Below are 24,380 nucleotides of genomic sequence, written 5' to 3'. Positions count from 1 at the left end.
AGAAAATGGTAGGTTGTGTTCAGCTAAAAAAAATGCAAAAAGAGTTTCTGCTACAATAACCTTGCTTTTGAACTCTGTAAATGATGGCATGAAAGTTGTAAGTGACTTGGAAGAGTTATGTGTATTAAAAAGCATCCTATACATGACTTAGCGTTTTTGAATGTTTAGTCAGATCATTTTGGGCACAAAATCCAATATTCAAATGTGCGTTATATAGAACATAAAAGCCTCGTTTTGTACTCGATTACTTTGTTTTACTTATGGGAATTCATTTTCCCAGATATGTTGATAGGTACAAAAATATCGTTTTCTTTTTGTTGGTTTTGATTCCGCTGGCCCCGATGAAGACCTTTTCTTATTGGAAGCCATCACACTTAATGATTTAAACCTTCGCTTAGTCAAAACAACTCACGATAATAATTACACATAATGTGTCTATTATAGCCATCGGCATTGTTTACGTGTTACGTAAATCCAAGCTCAGCTTGGGTTCATAACTTGAAGTCAAACGCGCAACGTAATTTACGAACCAAATCCGGAAATCGGGAGATTTTCGGGTTGTTCGACAAAAATCGGGTGAAAAGCATGACCCGCCGGGTCATAAAAAATAATCGGGTGAAGGGTTGAAAAATCGGGTGTGACCCGACGAAATCGGGTCAGTTGGCAACTATGACAGCGAAGCAACAGGAATCAGGTAGTGAGGAAATGACTCCAGATGACATGACTCATGTATGGAATGCATTGAAGAAGATGAAGATAAGACCAGAGAATTTCTTAGCTTGGGCAGCTTCAAATTCCAGTACTGGTCTTCAACCTGAACCACAGAGTGGAACAAAGCAGAAGTCAGACTCTGAAGCTGGATACCTCAAACCTCAACCCCGGATTTCCATATTCTCAGGAGACAGGAAATCTGATGTCTCATATGATTTGTGGAAATATGAAGTAACCTGTCTGATGAAGGAATCTAAGAGTGAAGAGACAGTACTTCAGACCATTCGCCGTTCTGTCAGAGGTGAAGCAGCGAATGTGATCATGAGACTAGGAGTAAGTGCATCCATTGATGAGGTTCTCCATAAAATGGATAGTATATATGGAAATGTCTTGGAAAAGGAAGATGTTTTAGCTGAATTTTATAGTGCAAGACAGAAGGACGATGAATCTTGTTCAGCTTGGAGTTGCCGCTTGGAAGAAACTCTGAATACTGCTGTGAAGTTGGGAAAAGTACTTCCTCGTAACACCAACGAGATGCTGAAAACCATGTTCTACAAAGGAATGAGACGAGAACTTAAGGATCTTTGTGGATACTTGTACCATTCCATCCATGACTTTGATTTATTTAGAGTTGAGGTGAGGAAGATAGAGATGGAACACCCAGCAAAGACCACTGCAGACAAACCCAAGCAGGCCTTAGCTAAGGGAGCTACAGTTTCCAAGACTGACACATCTGTTGATGAAAAGTTTGAGGAACTGCAGGCACAGATCAATCAACTTCAGAGCCAGCAGCAATATTATAGACCTCCTTTTCAAGGGAACAGGCAGCGACCAGCTTTCCAGAGAGGACGTAGAGGACATCCTAGTAGCAGGGGACAGCCAGGATATACTTACAGAATGCCTGCACATCCTATTGGTCCCAGTGCTCCCAGACCCACGAATCCACAATGGAAGCAACAATCTGATCCAGTCATTTGCTACAAATGTGGACAAGAGGGGCATATTGCTCTAGGTTGTCGAGTCCGATTGGATCATTTAAACGCCAGGTGGTCAAATCCCAGGGACAAGGATCTGACCAAAGGTACAAAAGTCCCATTTACCAAGAATTAGTTGGAACATCAAATGAGGTTCTCGTGGCAATTAACGACACAGAATGTTTAGCATTATTGGATACTGGTGCTACTGTGTCCACTATATCAAAGTCATTTTATGACTCCTACTTGGCCCACACTACTCAGCTCTTGCCTATAGGAGAACAGTTGGAAGTAGAGTGTGCTGATGGCCAAGCTTTGCCCTATCTTGGATATGTGTCAGTTAATTTTGCCACTTGTGGTTTACCTTCCACTGATGTTTTACGAGACTGCCTCTTTTTGATTGTTCCAGACAGTGATTATAATACAAGAGTTCCAATTTTAATTGGCACAAACATTTTGAATCGGCTATTAGACATTTTAAGAGACGAATATGGATCTAGATTCCTACAAGATGCTGATGTGCATGCTCCATTTTATTTGGCTTTCAGATGTTTAACATTAAGGGAGAGACAGTTACAGAGGAATGGGAATCGTCTAGCAGTGCTTAAGCTAGCTGAAGCAACTAGAGTCTTGATTCCACCAAACAGTAGAGTTGTGCTTGATGCATACATGGACAAGAAGCTTCCCTATCATAAAGTTCTGTCCATGTTGCAGTCTACATCCAACTCCTGCATTCCTCCCGATCTAGATGTGACACCATCTCTACATTATTATGACTATGATGGTACATCATTTATATATGTAGAGATAACCAATGTCACTACTAGGACTGTATCAGTCCCTCCCAAAGCATTGATTTGTGAGATGCAGCCAGTTTATCTGGCAGAATTACCATCTACTGATTCAGTACCCAGCAAGCTAGAAAATATCTTGGATAAGATCAACATCGGTGATCTACTTACAGATGAAGAGACAGACAGATGTAGAAGTCTTATAGGTAAGTACCAAGATATTTTTTCCACAGGGGCAACCGACATCGGAACAACAGACAAGGTCCAGCATCATATAGAATTATCTGACCCAACACCGTTCAAGCAGAGATACCGGCGGATACCACCATCCATGATCGAGGAAGTGAGGACCCATGTCAAGGAACTACTTGCTAGTGGAGTAATTAGGACATCTCATTCTCCCTTTTCCTCCAACGTTGTATTGGTCCGGAAACACGATGGGTCCCTGAGAATGTGTGTAGATTACCGGCAGTTGAACTCTCGTACTATCAGAGATAACTATGCTTTGCCACGGATAGATGAGATTTTAGATTCACTGTCCGGTAATCGCTACTTCACGGTACTAGACATGAAATCTGGATATCACCAGATTGAGATATTTGAGGAACACAAGCAGCGCACCGCATTTACCGTTGGGCCTCTGGGGTTCTTTGAATTCAACAAGATGCCCTTCGGACTTGTAAATGCGCCAGCTACTTATCAGCGACTTCAAGAAGAATGCCTGGGAGATTTACATCTTAAGTCCTGTTTTATCTACCTAGATGATGTCATCATTTTTTCAAGATCTATTGAGGAGCATTTTGACCGCCTCAAGTTGATTTTTGATCGATTTCGGAGGTTTGGTTTGAAGTTGTCTCCCAAGAAGTGTCATTTTCTGATGAAGAGGGTCAAGTACATCGGACATATTATTTCCGAGGAAGGGGTACAGGCTGATCCGGACAAGATAGAGAAAGTGGAACACTGGCCTATTCCGACAAACCCTGAACAAGTCCGACAATTCCTTGGATTTGCTGGATACTATAGGAAGTTCATCAAGAATTTTTCCAAGATAGCAAGACCACTGATTGACATCATGGCTGTCGGAAAAAAAGCTAGAGGAAAACAGAGAGTGCCTCCACCTTCGTGGAATTGGGGTAAAGAGCAAGACAAAGCCTTCAGCACTCTAAAGGAAAGACTGACAACAGCACCCATTCTTGGCTACCCTGACTTCACCAAGCCCTTCGAACTACATACAGATGCTAGTATGAGTGGGCTTGGTGCTGTTCTCTACCAGGAACAGGATGGAGCCAAGAGGGTCATCGCTTATGCTAGTAGAGGTTTGAGCAAGTCGGAGCGGAATTATCCGATACACAAACTTGAGTTTTTAGCTTTGAAGTGGTCAGTCACTGAAAAGTTTTCAGACTATCTGACCGGAGCCAAGTTTGCTGTATTTACGGATAACAACCCTCTGACGTATGTGCTCACCACTGCTAAGCTGGATGCTACAGGTCATCGATGGATTGCTTCGTTATCATCTTACAATTTCAGCATCACGTATAAGCCAGGTAAGATGAATACTGATGCCGATCTATTGTCTAGATTGCCAGGTAAGACTGACAGAGAAACATTAGATGCAGATGCCATTAGAGCCATCACAGCTATAGGAGAGAAGCAGCCGTACATTATTACTCTTCCAGCATCTCCAGCCAGCTGTCAGCAATTACAGACAACTTTCCCCAATCTAGATGGAAGACACATTGACCTGAAGAAGTTGCAAATGGAAGATGAGGTTATATCATCAGTGACACAACTCATCAGAGATGGTGAAAAACCAAGTCCAAATACAGCTAGGAATGAGTTCGAAGCCATACTACACCAGAACTTTAAGAGACTAGGGATCAAAGATGACCTCCTTATTCGACAGATCAAGACACCTGAAGACAAGTATCAGTATGTCATACCTCGAGAGGTTAGTCATCTTGTCTTACAGTATCTGCACAATGACATGGGTCATCCTGGCCGTGACAGGACTTCTTCCTTAGTCAGAGAGAGATTTTACTGGCCGAAGATGCATGCAGATATCACACAGTGGATTGATGAATGTGACAGATGTATTAAGTTCAAGACACCCAACAACCAGAGGGCTGAACTTGTGAGTGTCACCACTACCCAACCACTAGAGATGGTGTGTATGGATTTTATGACCTTGGAACCATCCAAAGGGAACATTCAGAACATTTTAGTTCTTACAGATCACTTTACCAAATATGCGGTTGCAGTGCCAACGAAGAATCAGACTGCCAAGACGACAGCTGATGCCATTTTCAATCATTTTGTTGTTCACTATGGCCTCCCGCAAAGACTTCATTCTGACCAAGGAGCAAACTTCTGCAGCAAGATCATCACAGAACTTTGTAAAATCACTGGAATTTCAAAATCAAGGACTACACCGTACCATCCAATGGGCAATGGAATTACAGAGCGTTTTAACAGAACTCTTATTTCCATGTTAGGCACTCTAGATCCAGAGCAGAAACACAACTGGAGAAATCACATCTATCCTCTGGTTCATGCATACAACTGTACAGCCCATGACTCTACTGGATTTTCACCTTACTATTTAATGTTTGGTAGAGAGCCTAACCTTCCAGTTGATTTAGTTTTTGGTATAAATAGGAATGAACAGTCAAACTCTATGCCAGTTTATATAGAAAATTTAAAACAGAATCTACAAGAAGCATATAAACTGGCAGAAACTGCTAACAAGAACTCTCAAGCCAGACAGAAATGTCACTATGACACCAGGGTCCGAGGAGTTACCTTAGTAGAGGGTGATAGAGTTTTGGTCAAAGTAGTGAGTTTTGACGGAAAACACAAAATTCAGGATCGATGGGAAGATCATCCATATATCATCCTGAAGCAGCCTAATAAAGAGATACCAGTATTTAAGGTCCGTAGAGAAGATGGTCAGGGGAGGATCAGAGTCCTTCATAGGAATCTACTACTGCCGATTGGGACGAAGTTAACTTCTCCCGTGCCAGCTCCCAGAACCAAGAAACTGCGAACAGTCAGAGATCAGAAAGTAGAAGCTGAAGAACCCCCTAATCAACACAACACAGATGAGTCTGATGAAGAGAATGATTTTCTTTATTTTGCAGGACAACCCCCTGTAGTTGGTGATGAGTCTGATGTGTTAGATGATGGGAGGAGCAGTGATGCTGGCACTGTCACTGGTGACGATCAGGATAGTGTTCAGAACCTGGAAGAAGGGTTGCGAGAGGACGCTCTCAATCAGTCGACGGATACTGATGACCCAGAAGTTAGTACACATGTAAATAACAATAATGTTGTTATTCCTTTACAGATTGTAGATGATCCTGACAATGCTGTTAGAGACCAAGAACATGAATCTGATGAAATTCCAGAAAGAACACCAGTAAGACGATCAACCCGAACGAGGACTAAGCCTAATTGGATGAATAGTTACATTTGTAACCAAATTCAGTCCAGTAAGTGGAGAGATAAGGCTTTATTTTTTTCACAGATAGCTGACAAAGCCAGCAAATTGGATAAGGAGACTTCCTCCACATTGCTGAAGTTGCTGTCTGATGACTAAATTTTTTTTAAATTGTAAATACATGTTTTATACTCCAGTTTATTTTCAGATGGGTACAACGGAAGGAATTATATTTGAGTAAGTTTTTTTTTGAAATGATGCGGACATCATTTTAAAAGGAGGGGGAGAATGTAATAGTATGAGATTTATTACCGGTAATTATTATATTGATAAATCTAATTACAGTTTTGATATTAATTAGTTAAGATATAATATATTTTAGCAATACATGTAGTTCTATATTAAATCACCCAGGTAGAACACCTAGGTTTACTTGCTAAAGTTAATTAAGGCCCTTAGGATATATGGTCCTTATATGGTCAATCTAAAGAGAGAATCTATTGGTTTTTAAGTTTGTATAGTTGGGTTTCATTGGTCTGTGGATTTCCCTCCAGAAGTTCTTTGTGTTTTAAGACATTCTTCATATTAAAGCTAAGGAGACAAGACTTAATATTTACGACATAGAAAGACCTTATAACGTATAGACTTTACTTCATCTCATATAGGTAAGCTAACATTAATTATATTTCTAACCATAACAGAAGTGCTAATATTTAATTAATGGTACATATCCTGTAATTTAGCAAATCTAATTATCCTTTTGCACTTTCTTAGTAAGAGTGATTTTTGAGTGAAAGAATATTTATTAAAGTTTATCGAGCTTCAAGAACTAGAGATAATACTAGTGAAAACCTTATTTTAAAGTAATCTGTATATTAGTATTACTTATGGATATATATATATAATTTGTAGTGTCTGTCTATGCTGTGTAAGCTATAATAGCAAAGTGCACACTCATAGGGCGTGGGACTGCCCATTCCCATATGAATGGTATGGATTATGTTTTATCATTATTATTATAACGTATGTCAAATTTAAAGACATCTCATATATAGCTGTAAAGCATTTTTATGATCTGTATGGATAAAATGTGTAATTACATGTATAATTACATATAAGAGTTATTGCCCTTTAATAAGAGTAAAATATAACTGTGTCCATAATGTATTTTATACATATCACTTACTATTGTTATATTTCATTTCAGGGCATTCATTTATTTATTTATCTGTTATCTATTATATCTGTAATCGCAATAATAAAGGGATGTCCAGAACCTTATACAGTGTTATATATTAAGTATAGAACCAGCACTGTTTCAGCTATGTCAAACTTGTTAATTTTTAGGTCACCTTATGGCCTTAGTCAGTCATTGACTGATAGAAAATACCCCGTATAAAATTAAATCGTGAAATGAAAAGAAATAGCCTACGCCCTTTCGTTCATTCAAAACCTTTTCCAGTGAGGGAGGAGTCAAAGAAATAGGCCTTATTTTGTTTGGTGTGTGTGTGGGGGGGGGGGGGGGGGGGGGTATGTGCATGCGTTAACGTTAGGGCCTATATCTTATTATTACGAATCGGAGGATAAAATTTAATCTTACCTAAAAATGTTGAATATGTATGAAAATCTATGCATGTCTTAAAATATTTACTTACATTGCAATCGCATCATGAATTGATAATCCTAAACGATCAGGATCACTGCCAAAAAATGTTTCAACATGGCGCTTCTGAAGTTATAAATGCGTCATTTCTTGGATATGTGTCGTCATCGTCTTTGAGAGGCCCCTTGCAGGGATCTTTAACGTTATAGGCATCATTCTGTTACTGGATGGGGTATAAGTGTTGCCTCTGATAACAATTTCTTTTTCAAATTTCCGAGTTCTATCACTAGTTTTAAATCTAGACCACTTTGAAAAAAAAAAGCAGTAATACAGCAATGTTTCAGCTTTTTTTACAATTGTTTTTTTGCATTTTCCTTTTTTTTTTATAGACAAAAACAAGCAAAGACCAGCTTCATCAATAGTTTTTCAAAATAAGCGGACTTGCTTTACTCTAAAGAAGAATTAAATAATATTCACCATTTTTCATCTCGTCTATTTTTAAACAGTTATGAATTCTTGTCAAAAAAGTAACTATCATTCTGTCAGTGGGTAAACAAAATTAAAAGAATAATGCTAACTTGAAAAACCATGACATTTCTTTATACATAAAAAACAGCCTCAGATAAAACTCAAATAAGAAAACACAGAACATAATTAATGAAAATAAAATATTTTATTTTACTGAAAATAATTTCAATTAAATGGAATATTGACAGTACCTGATTACAACAAATCACAGGTTAAAAAGCTCACCAAGACAATGTATCACCTTTTTGAGAACACTTTGATCATAAGTCCAATCCACACTTTGCAAAAGTTGTTTCATTTGCGGGGTCAACCCAAAGGTCAAAAGGGAAAAAACAACTTTTCCCTTCTTTATGCAACCAAATATTTGGACGTCCTGTGAAGAAATCTCTTGGAATTTAATTCATTCCTTTGATGTGTGGGTTGCCCCAACTTGGGGCAATAAAATTCACAGCGGAAACAGATTTCTAATGTCATTTGACGAAGTTATACCCCTCTAAACTACAAAGGCTACTGTGAGAAATATATGGGTGTTTCCCCAAAGATGGCGGACAAGGGACATAACTTTTGTAAAGTGTGGATTGGTCTATATGAAAATCATAGTTAATGATCTCTTATATCAAAAAATCAGATATCGTGGCATGGTTTGACACAATATCATATCATATCATATCATGAAATAAAAAAATTATTTGATATGATATCATGAAATAATATCGTAACAGTATCATATACATGATACAGTATTAAATGTTAAAATATCTTCTTTATATATATTGCATAATAAAATGCTATTGTATCATATAATATTGTATCATAGGAAATACTATCGTATCATAAAATTTGAGGTCTTTTTAAATGATATATTATCAAAAGAAATGATATTGTTTTTAAAATTATATAAAATTATATTTATTGTATCATTTTATCGTACGGTATATGAATAATAATGTATTATACAATACAAGTTTGTGTTTTATATGATTCATATTGTATCATATTTTGTATCAAATGATACTGTACAATATCAAATGATACAACAATCTACATGTAATATATATATCAACATGATACAATATCATTAGATACAATTATTATCATTTGATACTCAAATCAAACATTATGATAGGATTATGATACAACATAATATAATATGATACAATATCATATTATACAACAATATCATATTATAATAATACAAATATATTATTATAACTGTAACTTGATAAAACTAGTTATGTAATTTTTTTTCTGCAATGTCACCACCTTCATATACTATATGAATCAGCAAAGAAAGCATTTAATATTTTATTGTTTTTAAAAAAGACTTCACATTTAATGCATTGTGATGTCATGTTATATACCCCCAGCCCAGCTCAAGTTGAGAGTACGAAAATTTACACCTGGCTCATTAGCCAATCAAATCTCATGTCACAAGTTACTAAGGATATAATGCATAAGCTCCCCCTAATTTTGTCTCAGTGAGCTAAAACTGTGTCGATAAATAACCATACATCAACTACCGTTATGTTTACAGTACAAAATACTGATATGTGATATACTGACTGGTATAAATCTACAATGCAAATAACAAAACGGTTCTCATAGAATACTTTCTAGGTTAACATGAACATTGTTATTTCCAACCATATATCCTGTGTAAAGAAGAAGGTAATATAATGAAACAAACATAAACCCCCCAAAAACATGAGAAACCAACAGTTCAGTCTTTTGAAACATGAATCAAGAACAGAAAATGCTCCAAATACAATCCTGAAACAAAGTAAATCTTACTCAATGTAGAATCCCCCATAAAATATTTGGCACATTATCTGCAGGGATAGTATATCTACAATATATAGAATACTTATTTTTGTTGATGATGGAAGTTAATAATGAAATTTTCTCTTTTATAACAGATTGAATGAAATCATATAAGAATAAAGTTCATGTTATACATGTATTTCCTTGCACTAATTTTGCACATATTTTTTAACAACAAATGTATTTGATTTTCAATTTTTACATCAATATTTAAATTTTATTTATTGAAATCACAGGCACCTGACATTTTAAACTTTCCTCTTAATGGAAAAAATCCCTTGTACCAAATAATAACAAGGATTTTTTTCATGAAGAGAAAAGTTTAAAATTTCAGGTGTCTGTAATTATAATACTCTTTATCAAAAGATTCATGTGAGGTTGATTTTCTGCTGATTCATGCAAAAACCTCATGAATATTATGTTATATTATATTATATATAAATTTTCAAATTTCACCCTTAATAAACCAGTTCTATAATCATTGACTAATAAGAGAACTTGAACTTAAAATGGGTAATTTAAGATAGTTCACACAGGACATAAGAGAATTTTCTTATGGCTTTTTGAACATCCTGAGATGAGATATCACAATGTAAAACAAATCTAAGCAGTGTGTCTGAGTATGGAACGGTCTTCACGACGATGCTTTCTCCTATATCTTTCTCCTCTTTCTCTGTCACCTGTCACAAGAAAAGTTTTATGCTGTAGTATGATTATAGCTTTTCATTTGGTTTTCCATAAATTTAAAATAATGATATTTTAGCATGCACATTTGATTTTATTTTTCGTTAGCCATTAAGGGTTTATGGATTCACTCCTCTTTTCTTCAAATATAAGACCTTGGCGAGCGAAGTTGAAGTAAAGATAAAAAAGTACTTTATTCCATTGAAATTTAAATACTTTTGACAAAATCAATATTGGTATTTTAAAGGGAGAAAACTATTAATAATACATTGTACATTGTACATGTATAAACCTGGTACATGTAATAATTTTTAACTATTTAAAAAATGACTGACACCCAAAAAATAAGGTGCACATTTTTGAAAATTTTGCAACAGGTGAAAAAACCCTGGATATACTGTATTTAAATAAACATATACCTGCAGCAGACGGTCATACAGCTGTGTGGCCGTCAGTCCTGGTTTGGTCACTGTCAGGAACACTATGTTGGTTTTCACTGTCTGACAGTCAACAGTTACAACTGTCTGGGGAGCTGACATTATTGCTGTCAAAATACACCACAAAAAATATTAACCATAAATCAAACTTCAGCAGCAAATGTGTAGTCCATATAAATAATCTGCATTGGCAGAAAAAACAACCATTGTTTGGTTGCAAAAGACTCTAGCTTTCCTACATACATTTACCAATAGCTACAGGTCAAATCTAATGTTTAAAGAATTACTGCTACATTTTCATAAAAATTCAATTTTTCCTTCTAAAATACTTGGCCTTTGAAATTTGGCATAAATTTATGAAATATTTTATGCACCCTGAGTGATCTGCAGAGTCTTGTCATGTTCCTCTGAAAGCTTTGGCAAGACGTGGTCAAGTGAATACATGGCGGCTGCAGCCAGCACCCCTGCTTGTCGCATCCCACCCCCAAGGGCCTTCCTACGTCGCTTAGCTCTGTGATAGATGTACAAAAAACCTTTGACCTTCCTCATCGGTCAACACACATTTTGTAAAACAGGTGAAATAGTGATTCCTTAAAAATTTGGTTGTGTGTGTTAGAATTAGTAAGGCAAACCTACATTCGAATAAAGTCCTCTGTTCCTGCTATAATCGAGCCTACTGGACAACCAAGCCCCTTCAATAAAACATGCTATGACATTGTGATTTGAATTCAACATAAATTGCAGGAATATTGAAAAACATTTATGGCAAAACATGACTAGAGTACCGAAAAATTTGGCATGTAAAAATTCAAAGAAATTAAACTAAGTTTACTTCACCTTGGAAAAGCACATGTTGACGGAGTCGACACAGCGGGTGATGTCCGATGCCTGTACACCCAGAGCCACGGCAGCATGCATCAGTCTAGCTCCATCCAAGTGTACCTTTATACCACATTCTTGTGCTATATCATACACCTGGAAACAGAATATAGTCCAAAATAAAAATGGTTAAAAATTAAGAGTTTTTTCACCCCTTTTGATCTAATCTGACTAATATAAGATTTCTTATTTTGCTCAGTCTTGATGATATAGCATATACCCTTTTCCTACACCCAATAAAATTGGAAAAGGAAGCCCTTAGGGGGGCATTAATTAGCATATTCAGACAAATCAAAACACTAGTGGATATAAAAAAAAAAACTGTGCCAATACCTTTCTCATGTAGGGCACTGGAATAACTTTCCCTCCGCAATAGTTGTGTGTGTTTTCTACACAGATCAGTCTGGTGTAGGGGAAGTGAGGGTCATCGCTCAGCCTTATCCGCTCCTTCATCTTCTCCAGGTCCATCGTCCCATCATCATTGTTTTCTACTGTAGAGGTCAGTAAGCCCCCAAACTGTCAAAATTCAACATACCGCTATAACGTGTTTACAGTTACATGTAGTTTAATTCAAATTCTAATGGAGTCGACACAGTAGGTCAGAAATAATTGATCCTGCATAGTACTTATACTGGTAATTAACTTTTTAAAACTGTACAGGTGAATTTTTTGTTTTGTTTTTTTGACAAAGATTATTACTTGGGCTATATTCCCTTGCTCATGGACAAAGATGTGACTTTTGTGGCCAAGGACAACTTCTAAGCCTCTCTCTGGGCAGTGAGTGAGAACTAAATAAAATGCCCGTATTTAAATTTTAGTATTCCAGTGCATCATAAATATTGCAGCAAATTTATAACTGTTGCTTCCTTTATATACATTAACAAAATTAATAAAACATTGGTACTGACCTGATATGAGATTACCCATTGTACCAGTTGGTACAAATAAAGCAGCTTCTTTATCGAAGAGTTTAGCTATTCTGTTCTGTAAAGCTATACATGCAAAACAAAACATCTGATGATGATGAGTTAGTAAATGAAATCCCTGGTACATGTAGCAATAAGCCTGTGATAATGCTTACAAGGCTCTGCACTTGATTTGAAAAAAGAAGTCTTCTTGCAAAAACAAAAATTAAATTAATTGTGATACTTATCAAAATAAAATGTGTCCATTTGATTATTTGATATTTCGCATGCATCAAAGCATGATTTTTTCTTACTGGATAAAACCATGATTTATGGCAAGATAAATATTAATCCCTGCAATTTAAGACAGACTTGCCATACACAGTTCATTTTTCTCTATATAGTCTTCACACCAATTAATTCACCTTAGATATATAATGTTATGAAATGATCTTAGACACAAACCATTGACTGTTGGATCCTCTCCCATGACATCATCACCAACCTCTGCAGTAGCCATTGCATTCCTCATTCCAGGTGACGGCTTCGTCACCGTGTCGCTGCGTAGATCCACTATATGTACACCTGGTCTAGCCTGGTCAGACACCTTGTGTTCATAGTAAGACCTTTTACCTTGCCAGAGGTATGCCACTTCTTCTAACATCGGACGCAGCTTTTTTATACATAGAGCCCTTTTCATACTAAAAGAATGAAAAACATCCTAACATGTTTCTCTTCATCAATATTATTTTTTTGCTTTATACATTCAGGTTCAAGTAGGACTTCATTAATTACAATTGAGATCTGAATTTTCTTCAGCATATGATACCATAAAAATATTCTAACAACATACAAAACACATTTAATTTTAATATTATTATCTTATTCAGCAATTATATTACATAAAAAAAATAATAATACCTGTAACGAGAATTTTAAAATTCATAAAACATTTCGCATCTATTAAACATAACCTTGTGTACACCCCCCCCCCCCCCCACCGAAAAAAAAACTAATTAACACGACATTGCAATTAAAAATCAAATGACAATATCTAATATGTTTATAACATCCAGTTTCTTTTTTCAATTTACAGCAATGTACTCGTTGTACATACCTTTAATCCACCCTGCGTCACCCTTGTCAAGTTTACCGTTATGTTATCCAAAGAAATAGGTCAAAATTAGAGTTATCTTTCCTGAACTTTAAAACAACTCGAGCAGAAAATTATTCGTGATAAAAACCGGGGTTTTTTTTTGGGGGGGGGGGGGGAGGTTACGGTACACATATTGACTCATGTCTGTTAAATATTCCAAAATAAATAAATAATATTTAGATAACAAAACATGAGAGTTATTTGATAAAATGTTTATTTACAAAATATTTGAATACACAAAAGATATAGTGCAAGCCCCATACAAATTGTATATTTTTCACACATACGTAACATTAAATGTTATATCACATTAATTCTATCACAAACAAAGACAGTTGGCATTCACATCCACATGTCACAACAGCTGTCACAACTCTCTTTTATTGCCACACCTGTTTAATGAAATAAAAAACTTATGTAGTTGAATATCAAACATTCAGTTTTTCTTTTCGTTGATTGTTGTTGATGTTTCTATTTGTTAACAACCTGAAGAATGTTTTTTATAGTTATACACTGATACAACAAAGTCCTCTGTAGAGTTACCTACCTTTACTGTACTGTCCACTGATCCAGAGAAAATTCTACCACGAGAAACGGCTAAACATGCCACGCTGCCTTGATGTCTTAGTAATGTCTGTGTACAAATCATATTGTCCATGCTCCATACCTATTAACAGATAATAATAATAATGATAATGATAATAAACAGTATCAAGTCAAATCTACACGATTAATTTTAAAATCAATTATTTTCTCTAATGAAAAAAAATTTAATTTTGTCAATGAGCAAAGCTAACCTAAAATTTACTTGTTGAATTTCAAAGACATGAGAAAAACATCTCCGAACAGAATACAATGTTAAAGGATTTACTGTAATTTAGTATTACTTCAAAATTCTGAAATAATTAGTAAAGTGAATTCAATTAAAAACCAATTCATGTATTTCAAATCTAAAATTCAATTTCTTACTCTTAGTGATCTGTCGTAAGAAGCACTGAACACTTTGGTTCCTGAGGAAGTGTGAAGGACAGCCATACTGTAAACAGTCCCCGTGTGACCTTTCAAGGTCACAACCAATTCTTTCGAACTAAGCTCCCACACCTATCAAAGAAAATTTCGCATTAAAAACAGCTTTTTGTAAAATTTTCCTCTGCCATTATTGAAGTTTCAAAATGGACGAGCTTTGGTATATAGTACGACACTTAATCAAACGTAAAATGACAGGAAAGAAAGCAATGCCTCCGCCTTACATGGATGACATTTTCGTAGGTGCCGCACAGGATGTGGTGGGTTGTGACGGCTAGGCTGTATACGCTGCCCTCCGACGTCTCTAGATTATGTACAACCTCGAGTGAGTCCAGGTCCCAGATCTTTACACAAATAATACACAGGTCAACATCACAAATAATAAACAAGTCAACATCAGTATACATCACAAAGCAGTAATCTACATAAAGTTGCTACACATTTGTAAAAGGATTTTTTCTATACTTCATTTTAAGGATTGTTAAAATGTTGTATGCTGTGTTGCTGTAATGTTGATAAAAATACAGGATCTACAGGTACAATTGGAAGAGATATGCTCAGAATTTTTTTTTTTAATAATTAAATAATTTTGTCTACTCAATGTGTAAATCATCATCTTCAATGTTGATTGTTTGATTAGTACATGTATAAGCAATTTTCAAGTAAAAGTTGATCATTTGGAAAATTGTGAAGTTTTTCATTAAACAGCAAAGAAACTTTCTGTAAGATGTGGTGTCATGTCCTCAAAGTTGTATTTGATATTTTAATAGATCTTTTTGTGGTAAGACAAACCTTTATGGTCTGATAGGAGCCACTGTACAGGTAATTCTGGGTAGCCACAAGAGCTCTGACCCAGTGGTTCATCCCAGTCAGTTCTTTTTTAAGCTCCATTGTCTGAGCATCCCAAACCTCAAAATATAAATGTTACAAAAATAAAACTCACTGTTATCAAACATTTGTAAGATAATTAAAAATAAGTGACACCTGATATTTTGTGGTGTTTGTCTTTTCCTTGTTTTGTTTTGAGAAATTACTTGAACAGAATTTTTTGGAAAACATATATTTGCTGAGTCACCATTGTCTATGCAGCATGAATCATAACAGATGGTAGAAGTGTAAAAGTCAGGGTTGTTTGATGTCTATGATGAGTCAGCAAATTCAACAGCACTAGTTTTATACTGATTAATAATCAGTCAAGTATTGTTAGCCTGTAAATTGACTCACCTTGACAACCTTCAGGGATCCACTGAACAACATGTTTTTGGCTGAGGTCAGAGTACATACAGGATTCTCATGAGCTTCTACTGACTTTTCCTTCTCAAAGTTCTCAATATTCCAGACCTTGAAGATGAAAAGCAACGTAAATAAGAACACAAGTGCAAGTACATGTATTTACATATCATAATTGCAGAGTTATCAAATACAGTAACAAAAACCCTCTTACTCTCTATTATAATAGCACTGTATACTCTCTCTCTCTCTCTCTCCTCTCTCTCTCTCTCTCTCTCTCTCTCTCTCTCTCTCTCTCTCTCTCTCTGTCTCTCTCTCTCTCTCTCTTACCATTATCCTACAGTCCTGTGACCCACTGTACAGTTTGTTACCACAGGTACACAGGGCAAGTACAATGCCTGTGTGGCCCTCCATTGTTTTCAGACATCTGTAGTTGTTTCCCGTGTCCCAAACCTGTATAAACCATTAAAATAGTCGTGAATTTCAGAGAATCACCAAGCTCTTTAGTTATTGGATGCCACATTATATGCATACATCGCATACCAGTTCTATAATCTAGAGCAGTTGACCAACACATGGCTGATTGATTTATTGATTGATTGATAAATTGATTGATGATTGACGTTAGAATACATCTACAAGAATAGCTGACTAACATGGTGGTGGATGCGTATTACAGGTACTTTATACATTCTCAATTTGAAAATCACCTTTATTGTTTTATCAGACGAACCACTGAATAAGAACTCTCCATACTCTGTTAGACACCAAACAGGCCCCTGAAAAATCATCAACAGACAATTAAGAATGAAAAACAACCCAAAATGATAAACATCAAAATAAATTTGACTCAAATGAACCAGAAATCCAAACTCTCATACCTGGTGTCCAACAAAAGTTCCTCTACATCTAAACATTTGCTGTGGATCATAGACTGAAATAAAAACAAAATGATAAATAAATACCTTTTTCTGAATTTTGGCAAAACAATATATAATGTAGTTGAGCAGATGTGCAAACAAGTATTTAAATTGCATATGATACTGGTCAAAACTTAAACAAATAAGATCTACATAAATTTAAGATAGTCTTAATGAGTTATGATTATGAATCGTACTTTTCTAAGAAAGCAAAAGCCTAGTTATTACTGTAATACAATTAAAGCAAAACTTGTCAACAACGGAAAGAAATAAAATTCTCTAAGTTAAACATCATCTACCAGTATTTTAGATTAGCCGACACATTTAATTACGGGATATAAAATTTAAGCTCACTTGAATTTGATAATGTAAAACAAAACTTTTACTGGACAAATTCTAAACAGTTTTGTCTTTTCTTTTCTCTATTATTTATAGCCATGCAACTGTCATCATTGGCAAATATTTTACTTGCTTTATATTTATGTCAAATTAAACTACCTACATGTACATGTACACATGTAGCATTCCATATGTAAAAGTTTATAAAGTAGCCTAACGCAAACCCGATAGACTACTCTAGCATCAAGCAGAGGGTGCATCAGTTACAAGTCAGACAACATTCCCACAGAAACCCTTCACAAAATTTCATAAGAGATTTTACATGACTTATAATCTAACAGGAACTACATGTACAATGAATAAATACATATTATTTATTACATATGTTACTTTTTTAATTTACTGCTTGAAATATAAAAATTTAAGGTAAATGATACACATAATTTTGATTTAACAGAAAACCCAATTACTGTAAACCAAATTTTATTTGTATGCGAGAAATATTAGCGAGCTTCATGTAAGCCTCTTCTTTGCAATTATTTGTCGTGATTATTTCTCGTTGCAAACCAGTTCTCAAATATCTCTAGTAAATTATTTTTAAGATAATTTGCATCTTGGTCACGAAAATTAACAGAAGCAAACCAATTTATTTCCGATAAATCGCAAAATAAAGTTGTTGCGAATAAAAGTTAGGTTACAGTACCAGATGACTGAATATGAAAAAAAATAATGTAAATACTCCAAAGTCAAACACTGAAAAGTTGTGGAAGACTACTGGGAACCTTGTGGTTAGAGAGAGAGAGATGAAAAACAGTTATGAAATGAAACCCCTAAAATATAAATGTTTGAAACCCTCAGGTTTTGGAACTTTTTAAGCAGTTGGCACAAAGGTTGTTGGAAACATGCAAAAATGTACAATTCCACACCAATAAATACCTCCGATCACTGTATTCCTCTCATTTAATGCACTAGTAATGTGTGCCACCTCATTCTGTAGAAAAGTAAGATAATAGTTATATCTTCTAATAATAAAAGTTGATAAAATTTATTTACCTCCTTGCACCACATTTCGTCCATTCAACTGATTTTGTATGTTCGAAAGTTCATCCTGCCAAAATATGAAGTTTATTTATTTGCATTCAGTGCTTTCATTACAATGATGGCCCTGAAGACACAAAATTAATTTTATCAGTATAAGATATCAATACACATTAACTGTATTCAGTTGTACACTTACCATGAGAAGAGCCCTCTCCTTGCGATTTTCCACGACTTCATTGAGTAAATTACTTTGATTCCGTTCAATAATTTCTATAAACAAATAAAGAAATCAGAAATAAATTGTTTGCTGGCAGTGTCATTTTTTTCAGTTATAGAAGTACATGTATAATCTAATTGAATTTGTTCAATATGATATCTATTTCAGTTCATGGTTTTTTTTTTAACGTTTTTATATATACCAGTTCATTTTAAAATGTAAAATAGTCAAATCATGACTTTTCTGATAGGTTCTTCCACATTCACTTTAACCACTTTTAAAAAACTCAATGAAATTATGAATTTAAAGTCAATACAGTTAATTAAAACTACATCACTATACATCACTGACCTAGTTTGATCTCGGCTGTTTTTTCCAAGTTTTCCAGTCTCTCGGACAGCTTCCCGAGCATGGATCGCAGGAAGTTGATTTCCTGGTCCTTCTCCTCCAGAGATTCCTGAAGCTCTCCCACCTTCTCCTCCATGTGACCCAGAAAGTCCTTCATGCCCTCGTACTTACACATCTTGAGGTGTATATTTAGTTCCTCCTGTGTTCCAGTGAACTCACAGCTACTTAAGAAAATGTACCTAGTTAAGGTGTGTGGTAATTAATCAATGCGCATAAAGATTGATGAAAACAAACAAACAAACACTTAACATGACATACGCTATAAACTTAGCATTATCTTCCACATAAATGCACTGAATGCAAATCATCTACCAGTACTCTGGTATGTGCAGATATACAATATAACTGATCAATTAAAATACATTTTATATAGGTCATGGTATAAAATTTCATCCTGCTTTTAGTCTAGATTTATTTAAATAACAACCCCCCCCCCCCCCCCCCCCTGAAGAAAACAATGCCTTAGTTCAGTAAATGAAATAATAAGTTTGACAGCAGTGCGATTTCATGATAAAATTCAGTTTTAATACAATGTACACAGTTCAACTTCAAAATATAGAGGGAACCATTTTATAATACATGTATATTGTGTACGAAGCTCTTCTTTATACCTGTATTTGTGGTGAGGACACTTGACATTACAACAGGTTTTGATGTGATCTTCTAAGTCCTACAATTGTGAATAAAAACCATCAAAATTATAAATCATTGCCCTCAATGTTGTAAACTTGAGTTAAAGGTTCATTGACCCACTGATATGGTGATAACCCCCCACTGGGGTAATTGACAATTATTTTTTTCAAAAAATTTTTAATCAAAAAGTAATTTCTGTCAGATTTTTATCATTTCAGGTCTTTTAAAATTGTTCTGATTTCAATCATGACATACTTTTCTTAAAGGCATTATTAAATGTTTTATTTTTTAAAGAAAAGAAGATGAGGAACCATAATGGTACTCACTTTTCTCAGTAACTGTGGACAGCCTGCGTGATTCGGACACTCGACCATCATGTAATCACAACCCTCTTCATGTTCCCTACAAACAGAAGAAATCAGCTGCATAAACATTTATTAAATAATTATTGTCCATTCCTACCTAAAACATGAGGAATTAATATCCACATTTAACCATGAGAAGCATTCTTGCAGATTAGAAAATATTGTTTTTATTTTTCAGACAATTTAAAACAGTAACAATTATAACCAAAGTTACATGCTAGTTATTTAATATTCTTGGGCTTTGGTAAAAAGAGCTCTTGAACTTGACTTTTAATAAATCTTCATGTACAGCATAAGCTAATTAATACATAAAACTAAAATTAGTTCTCAATCTTGTAGAACAACACAAACGTACCCTCTGGTGGCGACTTTGACAGTGGCCTGACAGCGGGTTGGATCCAGTTCGTAGGTCTGTCCGTCCTCTGACAGTCGACAGCCATGCCGACAGTGAATAAACATCTCCCCGATCTGTTCCGACACAGCGATGTTAGCGACGACGACCGCTATTGTCTGGTTGTCTATTGGACATGTTCCTGTTGTCATACACAAAAAAATCACAAATAAAGTATATAAACATCTCACTTTTTCACAAACAATACCGTAATGTTCAAGCTGGTTAGTTTTGTCTGCTTTTACATTTGGAGTTAAAACTACTTCTTATTCAACTTTATTACTTTCAAAATATTCAATATACCTTCACTTTGTCTTGTTACACATCTTTTGCAGTAGGAGTGCTGAAAAAATAATTTGACAACAAAATCAGAAATTTTGTTTATGGATAAGGAATTTAAAATAATTAGTGAACATGTTACATTTTATTCAAGTTTATATAAAAAAAACCCCAAAACAATTGAAAGAACATATGCAGCTTAAATATTGAAGAACAATACAATTTATCATAATACAAATACATTGTAATACCATAAGAAATTAATAAGCAGTTGTCAAATATGAATAACAACATCCAAACATACCCCACATGTGACCATCACAGGGTCCTTATAAACTTTATTGCACATCTTGCAGAACAAACTTTTACTGGGAGGTTCCACAAAAACCATTATATCCTGAAAAATGAAATAAGATTTCACATGATATGAATTCCACCTGTAAATCATAGATATCAAGTATTTTAGTAAGGCATTTATTGTAGATTCCTTATTTTATGCAAGCACTTAATTCTGCAATCCTGTCATTTTTATTTTGTATCAAATTGCAAGAACATAAAAATAGCAAGCACCAAACTTTCTTCATCATTCCATATAGAATACAGCAATAAAAAAATAAAAGCAAAATTTTAGAATCCAATGGGGAACTTCTGGCAGTTTTACAAGGATATTAATTACTCACGTATAATTAGGAATCTACAGTATGTGCATTTAGTGTATTACATTATTACAATTACCCAAACCTCTGTTTCGGAATGATGAAGTGATGTGAGAGATTTTCTGTGGCTAGGTGACATGGGAGCTCTATTCTGAAGTACATCTCCGAACCCCATGGCTGAGTCAGCTAGCCTGGGGCTTGGTTCTCCAAACCCTGGGAGTCTCTGACCTGTGTCATTGTAGCTCACTTGGTGAGTGACCATCTTGCCCTCCTGTAATGCCATGCTGTTGTTCATCTGAAGCATAACATTGTACATGTACTTATGATGATAATTTTCAGGGTTTTTTTTAACACAGTACACATCTTTGGAGATTCTACGTACTAATAATACTTTGTGTGACAAATTCAGTTACAAAAAACAGTGAACTGTTTTACCATAATGGCAACACTTCCCTTTTGTACGGCAAATTTAAAAACCATATTTTTTGAATTATGACATACAGAAGAATTTTTTTAAAATGTCATTTAGTAATCTACCAATTTAAGCATTGACAAATCAGACAAGTATCAATGAATTTTCCCTACTGCAAATATTGTCAAGAGCTAATGACAGATGATTACTAAGAAATTGGTCCATAATTTATTTAACTTTCTATATACTTGAGTATTGCAGCTAAATCACTATTACAAAACTGTGATTACACCATTTACCAGTTGGCTGTTTCTATTTTCATTCCTGACAGGCGATGAGTTGCATGAAGAGGAAGACTCTTCATTACCTGAATATAGTCAACAGAAATACTAAGATAAACATGTGCAATGTGACAGACATGTCTTTTTTTCATTTTTGCAGTTGAGATTGTTATCATTAAAGAAACAGCATAGAATTAATTCTTATTTCTACTCTGTCCCAAGTCTCTGCTTCCACCACTTTTTGCTTAATATTTTAAAAATAATAAATATGTTTGTGCTCAAACTATGCTCATCCACTAGAATGAAAAAAATCCTGATTATCTGTTTTGAAACGCCCCCTTCCAACTCTTCACACAACCAAAAATAAAAAGTCTACCTGGATTTTGCACAGCAAACGATATGAAAAGTACCCAGATGATAATGTTTAAAAATTGTGCCAGGTGTTCTTGTTAATTTCTCTGGGTAAAAACAGATGAAGTGTCAATGAAGAAATCTGGGATTTTCCCCCTTATACATTGATTTCAAAAATGTACTTCTTTGAAAGGTAGGCCTATGTGTATTTTCACTGAAATTTGTCAAAAAGTGATGGAAACAGTAACCTGGTGCAGTCTATAGAAGTCTTTTTCTAACAAACCTGGATGTGTTGCTTGTGTGCCAGGGTGATTTTCTCCATAATTGGAGGAAAAATACCGATACTGAAAATAAAAAAAGACCCGAAAATATTCTTAATCATGTAATAAATTTGATTGAAGAAAATTCATACAGAAAATGAATATATTTATATCTTTTATATCTGTGGGTTTTATTTAAGTTCTTTCTATCACTATGCCTCTTCCGGTGAAATTGTCTCCAAAAAATAAAATGCAGCACAAAGTTGTATCTGAATGAACATCATTAAAAAGACAAGATATGCTTTTAACGCAGGTGCTCAATTTTGTAAACAAATGAGAGTCATTACTAAATATAGAATTAACCCATACGAAACAAACAACACAATACAGAATATAGTGTAATTTCAGCGAAAAGAATGTTTCTGGAATGCAATGATTCAATAAAAAACGATCGAAAGTCATGAATGGCTTACAGAATTCGTCCTTCGAGCATAATCATCAAGAGGATCGTATTCTTGAAAATTTTGTTGAGCCATTTTTCTTTACTTCCTGTCTGTGCTACAGAGTTGCGTTCCTCCTTCGTTAAGTCGTTCCTAGAAGTAACAAAGCGGACGTCTTAGAAGACATGAACACATTTTGAATACGATTGGTCCGAAAATGCTGCATGCGTTTTTCGGGTGGGTTGGGTTACTTGCATATCTAAAACTTAAGAAATAATAGAACTACACAGAATAACACACGTGCACATACTAAGAATGCCAGTGCGCAATTTCCAATCAGTAATGTGTTGTTTCATACATTTTCTAGAATTTATATGAATTCTAATTCTAATACTAATACCTTAGGTTATACCGTACATTTCAATGGAAAGGTGTAGGGGGGGTGGGTTAGAATGCACTTTCAGTCATTTTTCATAGGGGCCAAATACTATCTTACCCTCTCTATCTCTCGCACTGTTTTAGGGTGGTGATTAACACACATCAGTGTAAATATATATATCTCGTCTGTTTACAACAAAGACTACTATTATATTGTAAACAACTGCAGGCATGTTCACGAAACTTTCCTAAGATATGACTTAAGTGTGTTCCTAAGATATGACTTAGGAAAAAAGTTAGGAACATCCTAAGATCAACTTAGGACACATTTTTAATGAGTATATCTCTAATGATTTTCTTTCAAAAATTCCGAAAATTGAAAAACATGCGATATGTCCTTTAAGATGTAGCTCGACGGTAACTTAGGAACATCTTAAGTTAGGATATCCTAACCTTCTACAACCATTCTTATTTTTCACATTTATTCATTCAGATCGAATTTGAGAGACTTGTGTAGGGATGAATCATTAAACATTTTGCCAGAAAATTGTACGTCTCGGTAGTTAACTTTAAAATAGGCCTAAAACCAGTAATATTTATGTATACATTTTAAAAATTTACATTTACCTAAATATATAGCAGTGACCAATAACAACTTTGTTTTTTTTTTTAAATGAAATACCTCCCCCCCCCCCCCTCCAAAAAAAAATAAAATACAATATTGAAATAAAAAATATCACACGCCCCAAAAAATTCAAATAACTGTTCTTTTTTTTTTTTTTTTAAAGAAAATATGTATCAGGACAGAATAAGTTTACAAGCAGATAA

At 34.8% G+C, this 24,380-nt stretch overlaps 3 protein-coding genes across 7 annotated transcripts; 1 reads left to right on the top strand and 2 right to left on the bottom strand.

Annotated features, from left to right (window-relative positions):
• The first annotated feature begins 669 nt into the window (after positions 1-669).
• LOC128165974 (uncharacterized) lies at positions 670-1,676 on the top strand. Its single transcript, XM_052830902.1, has 2 exons — positions 670-1,473; positions 1,635-1,676. Exons 1-2 carry the CDS (start codon positions 670-672, stop codon positions 1,674-1,676), a joined length of 846 nt encoding a protein of 281 aa, XP_052686862.1.
• Positions 1,677-8,164: 6,488 nt separating this feature from the next.
• Positions 8,165-13,954, bottom strand: LOC128165308 (uncharacterized). Its single transcript, XM_052829713.1, has 10 exons — positions 13,887-13,954; positions 13,235-13,470; positions 12,773-12,856; positions 12,564-12,652; positions 12,198-12,380; positions 11,823-11,960; positions 11,622-11,677; positions 11,360-11,496; positions 10,968-11,092; positions 8,165-10,544 (listed from the first exon to the last, which is right to left on the bottom strand). The coding sequence occupies exons 2-10, from the start codon at positions 13,467-13,469 to the stop codon at positions 10,383-10,385; spliced, it is 1,209 nt and encodes a 402-aa protein (XP_052685673.1). The 5' UTR covers position 13,470; positions 13,887-13,954; the 3' UTR covers positions 8,165-10,382.
• Positions 13,955-14,121: 167 nt separating this feature from the next.
• LOC128165307 (E3 ubiquitin-protein ligase TRAF7-like) lies at positions 14,122-23,326 on the bottom strand. 5 transcript variants are annotated; one of them, XM_052829708.1, is made up of 21 exons: positions 23,208-23,326; positions 22,758-22,818; positions 22,142-22,209; positions 21,510-21,725; positions 21,079-21,171; positions 20,799-20,838; positions 20,460-20,637; positions 20,066-20,141; positions 19,718-19,776; positions 19,050-19,270; positions 18,678-18,751; positions 18,494-18,548; positions 17,063-17,115; positions 16,892-16,960; positions 16,512-16,634; positions 16,176-16,292; positions 15,744-15,860; positions 15,176-15,295; positions 14,895-15,026; positions 14,473-14,592; positions 14,122-14,317 (listed from the first exon to the last, which is right to left on the bottom strand). In XM_052829708.1, exons 1-21 carry the CDS (start codon positions 23,268-23,270, stop codon positions 14,306-14,308), a joined length of 2,067 nt encoding a protein of 688 aa, XP_052685668.1. In that variant the 5' UTR covers positions 23,271-23,326; the 3' UTR covers positions 14,122-14,305. The 5 variants fall into 5 exon arrangements, with proteins under 5 accessions (XP_052685668.1, XP_052685667.1, XP_052685669.1 ...); XM_052829707.1 differs by lacking the exon at positions 18,494-18,548 and adding an exon at positions 18,377-18,431; XM_052829709.1 differs by lacking the exon at positions 18,494-18,548 and adding an exon at positions 18,377-18,431 and having other exon boundaries at positions 19,050-19,267.
• Between the last annotated feature and the right edge of the window lie 1,054 nt (positions 23,327-24,380).

The sequence above is a fragment of the Crassostrea angulata genome, chromosome 10 (genome assembly GCF_025612915.1).
Source record: "Crassostrea angulata isolate pt1a10 chromosome 10, ASM2561291v2, whole genome shotgun sequence".
Lineage (NCBI taxonomy): Eukaryota > Metazoa > Mollusca > Bivalvia > Ostreida > Ostreidae > Magallana > Magallana angulata.
This window is presented reverse-complemented; position numbering and strand designations above follow the sequence as displayed.

Bases quoted from the DNA above. Each gene is read 5' to 3' on its own strand.
- LOC128165974 (XM_052830902.1), top strand. From the start codon at position 670: ATGACAGCGAAGCAACAGGAATCAGGTAGTGAGGAAATGACTCCAGAT. The intron at 1,474-1,634 runs GCACAGATCAAT...TATTGGTCCCAG, and splicing joins AAAAGTTTGAGGAACTGCAG to TGCTCCCAGACCCACGAATC.
- LOC128165308 (XM_052829713.1), bottom strand. From the start codon at position 13,469: ATGAAAAGGGCTCTATGTATAAAAAAGCTGCGTCCGATGTTAGAAGAA. The intron at 12,857-13,234 runs GTTTGTGTCTAA...TTGCATGTATAG, and splicing joins AGAGGATCCAACAGTCAATG to CTTTACAGAACAGAATAGCT. The intron at 11,497-11,621 runs GTAGGTTTGCCT...CATCTATCACAG, and splicing joins ACAGAGGACTTTATTCGAAT to AGCTAAGCGACGTAGGAAGG.
- LOC128165307 (XM_052829708.1), bottom strand. From the start codon at position 23,270: ATGGCTCAACAAAATTTTCAAGAATACGATCCTCTTGATGATTATGCT. The intron at 20,839-21,078 runs GTATGTTTGGAT...TTATTTTTTCAG, and splicing joins CTGTGATGGTCACATGTGGG to CACTCCTACTGCAAAAGATG. The intron at 16,293-16,511 runs GTAAGAGAGAGA...TTCATCTTCAAG, and splicing joins CACAGGACTGTAGGATAATG to GTCTGGAATATTGAGAACTT.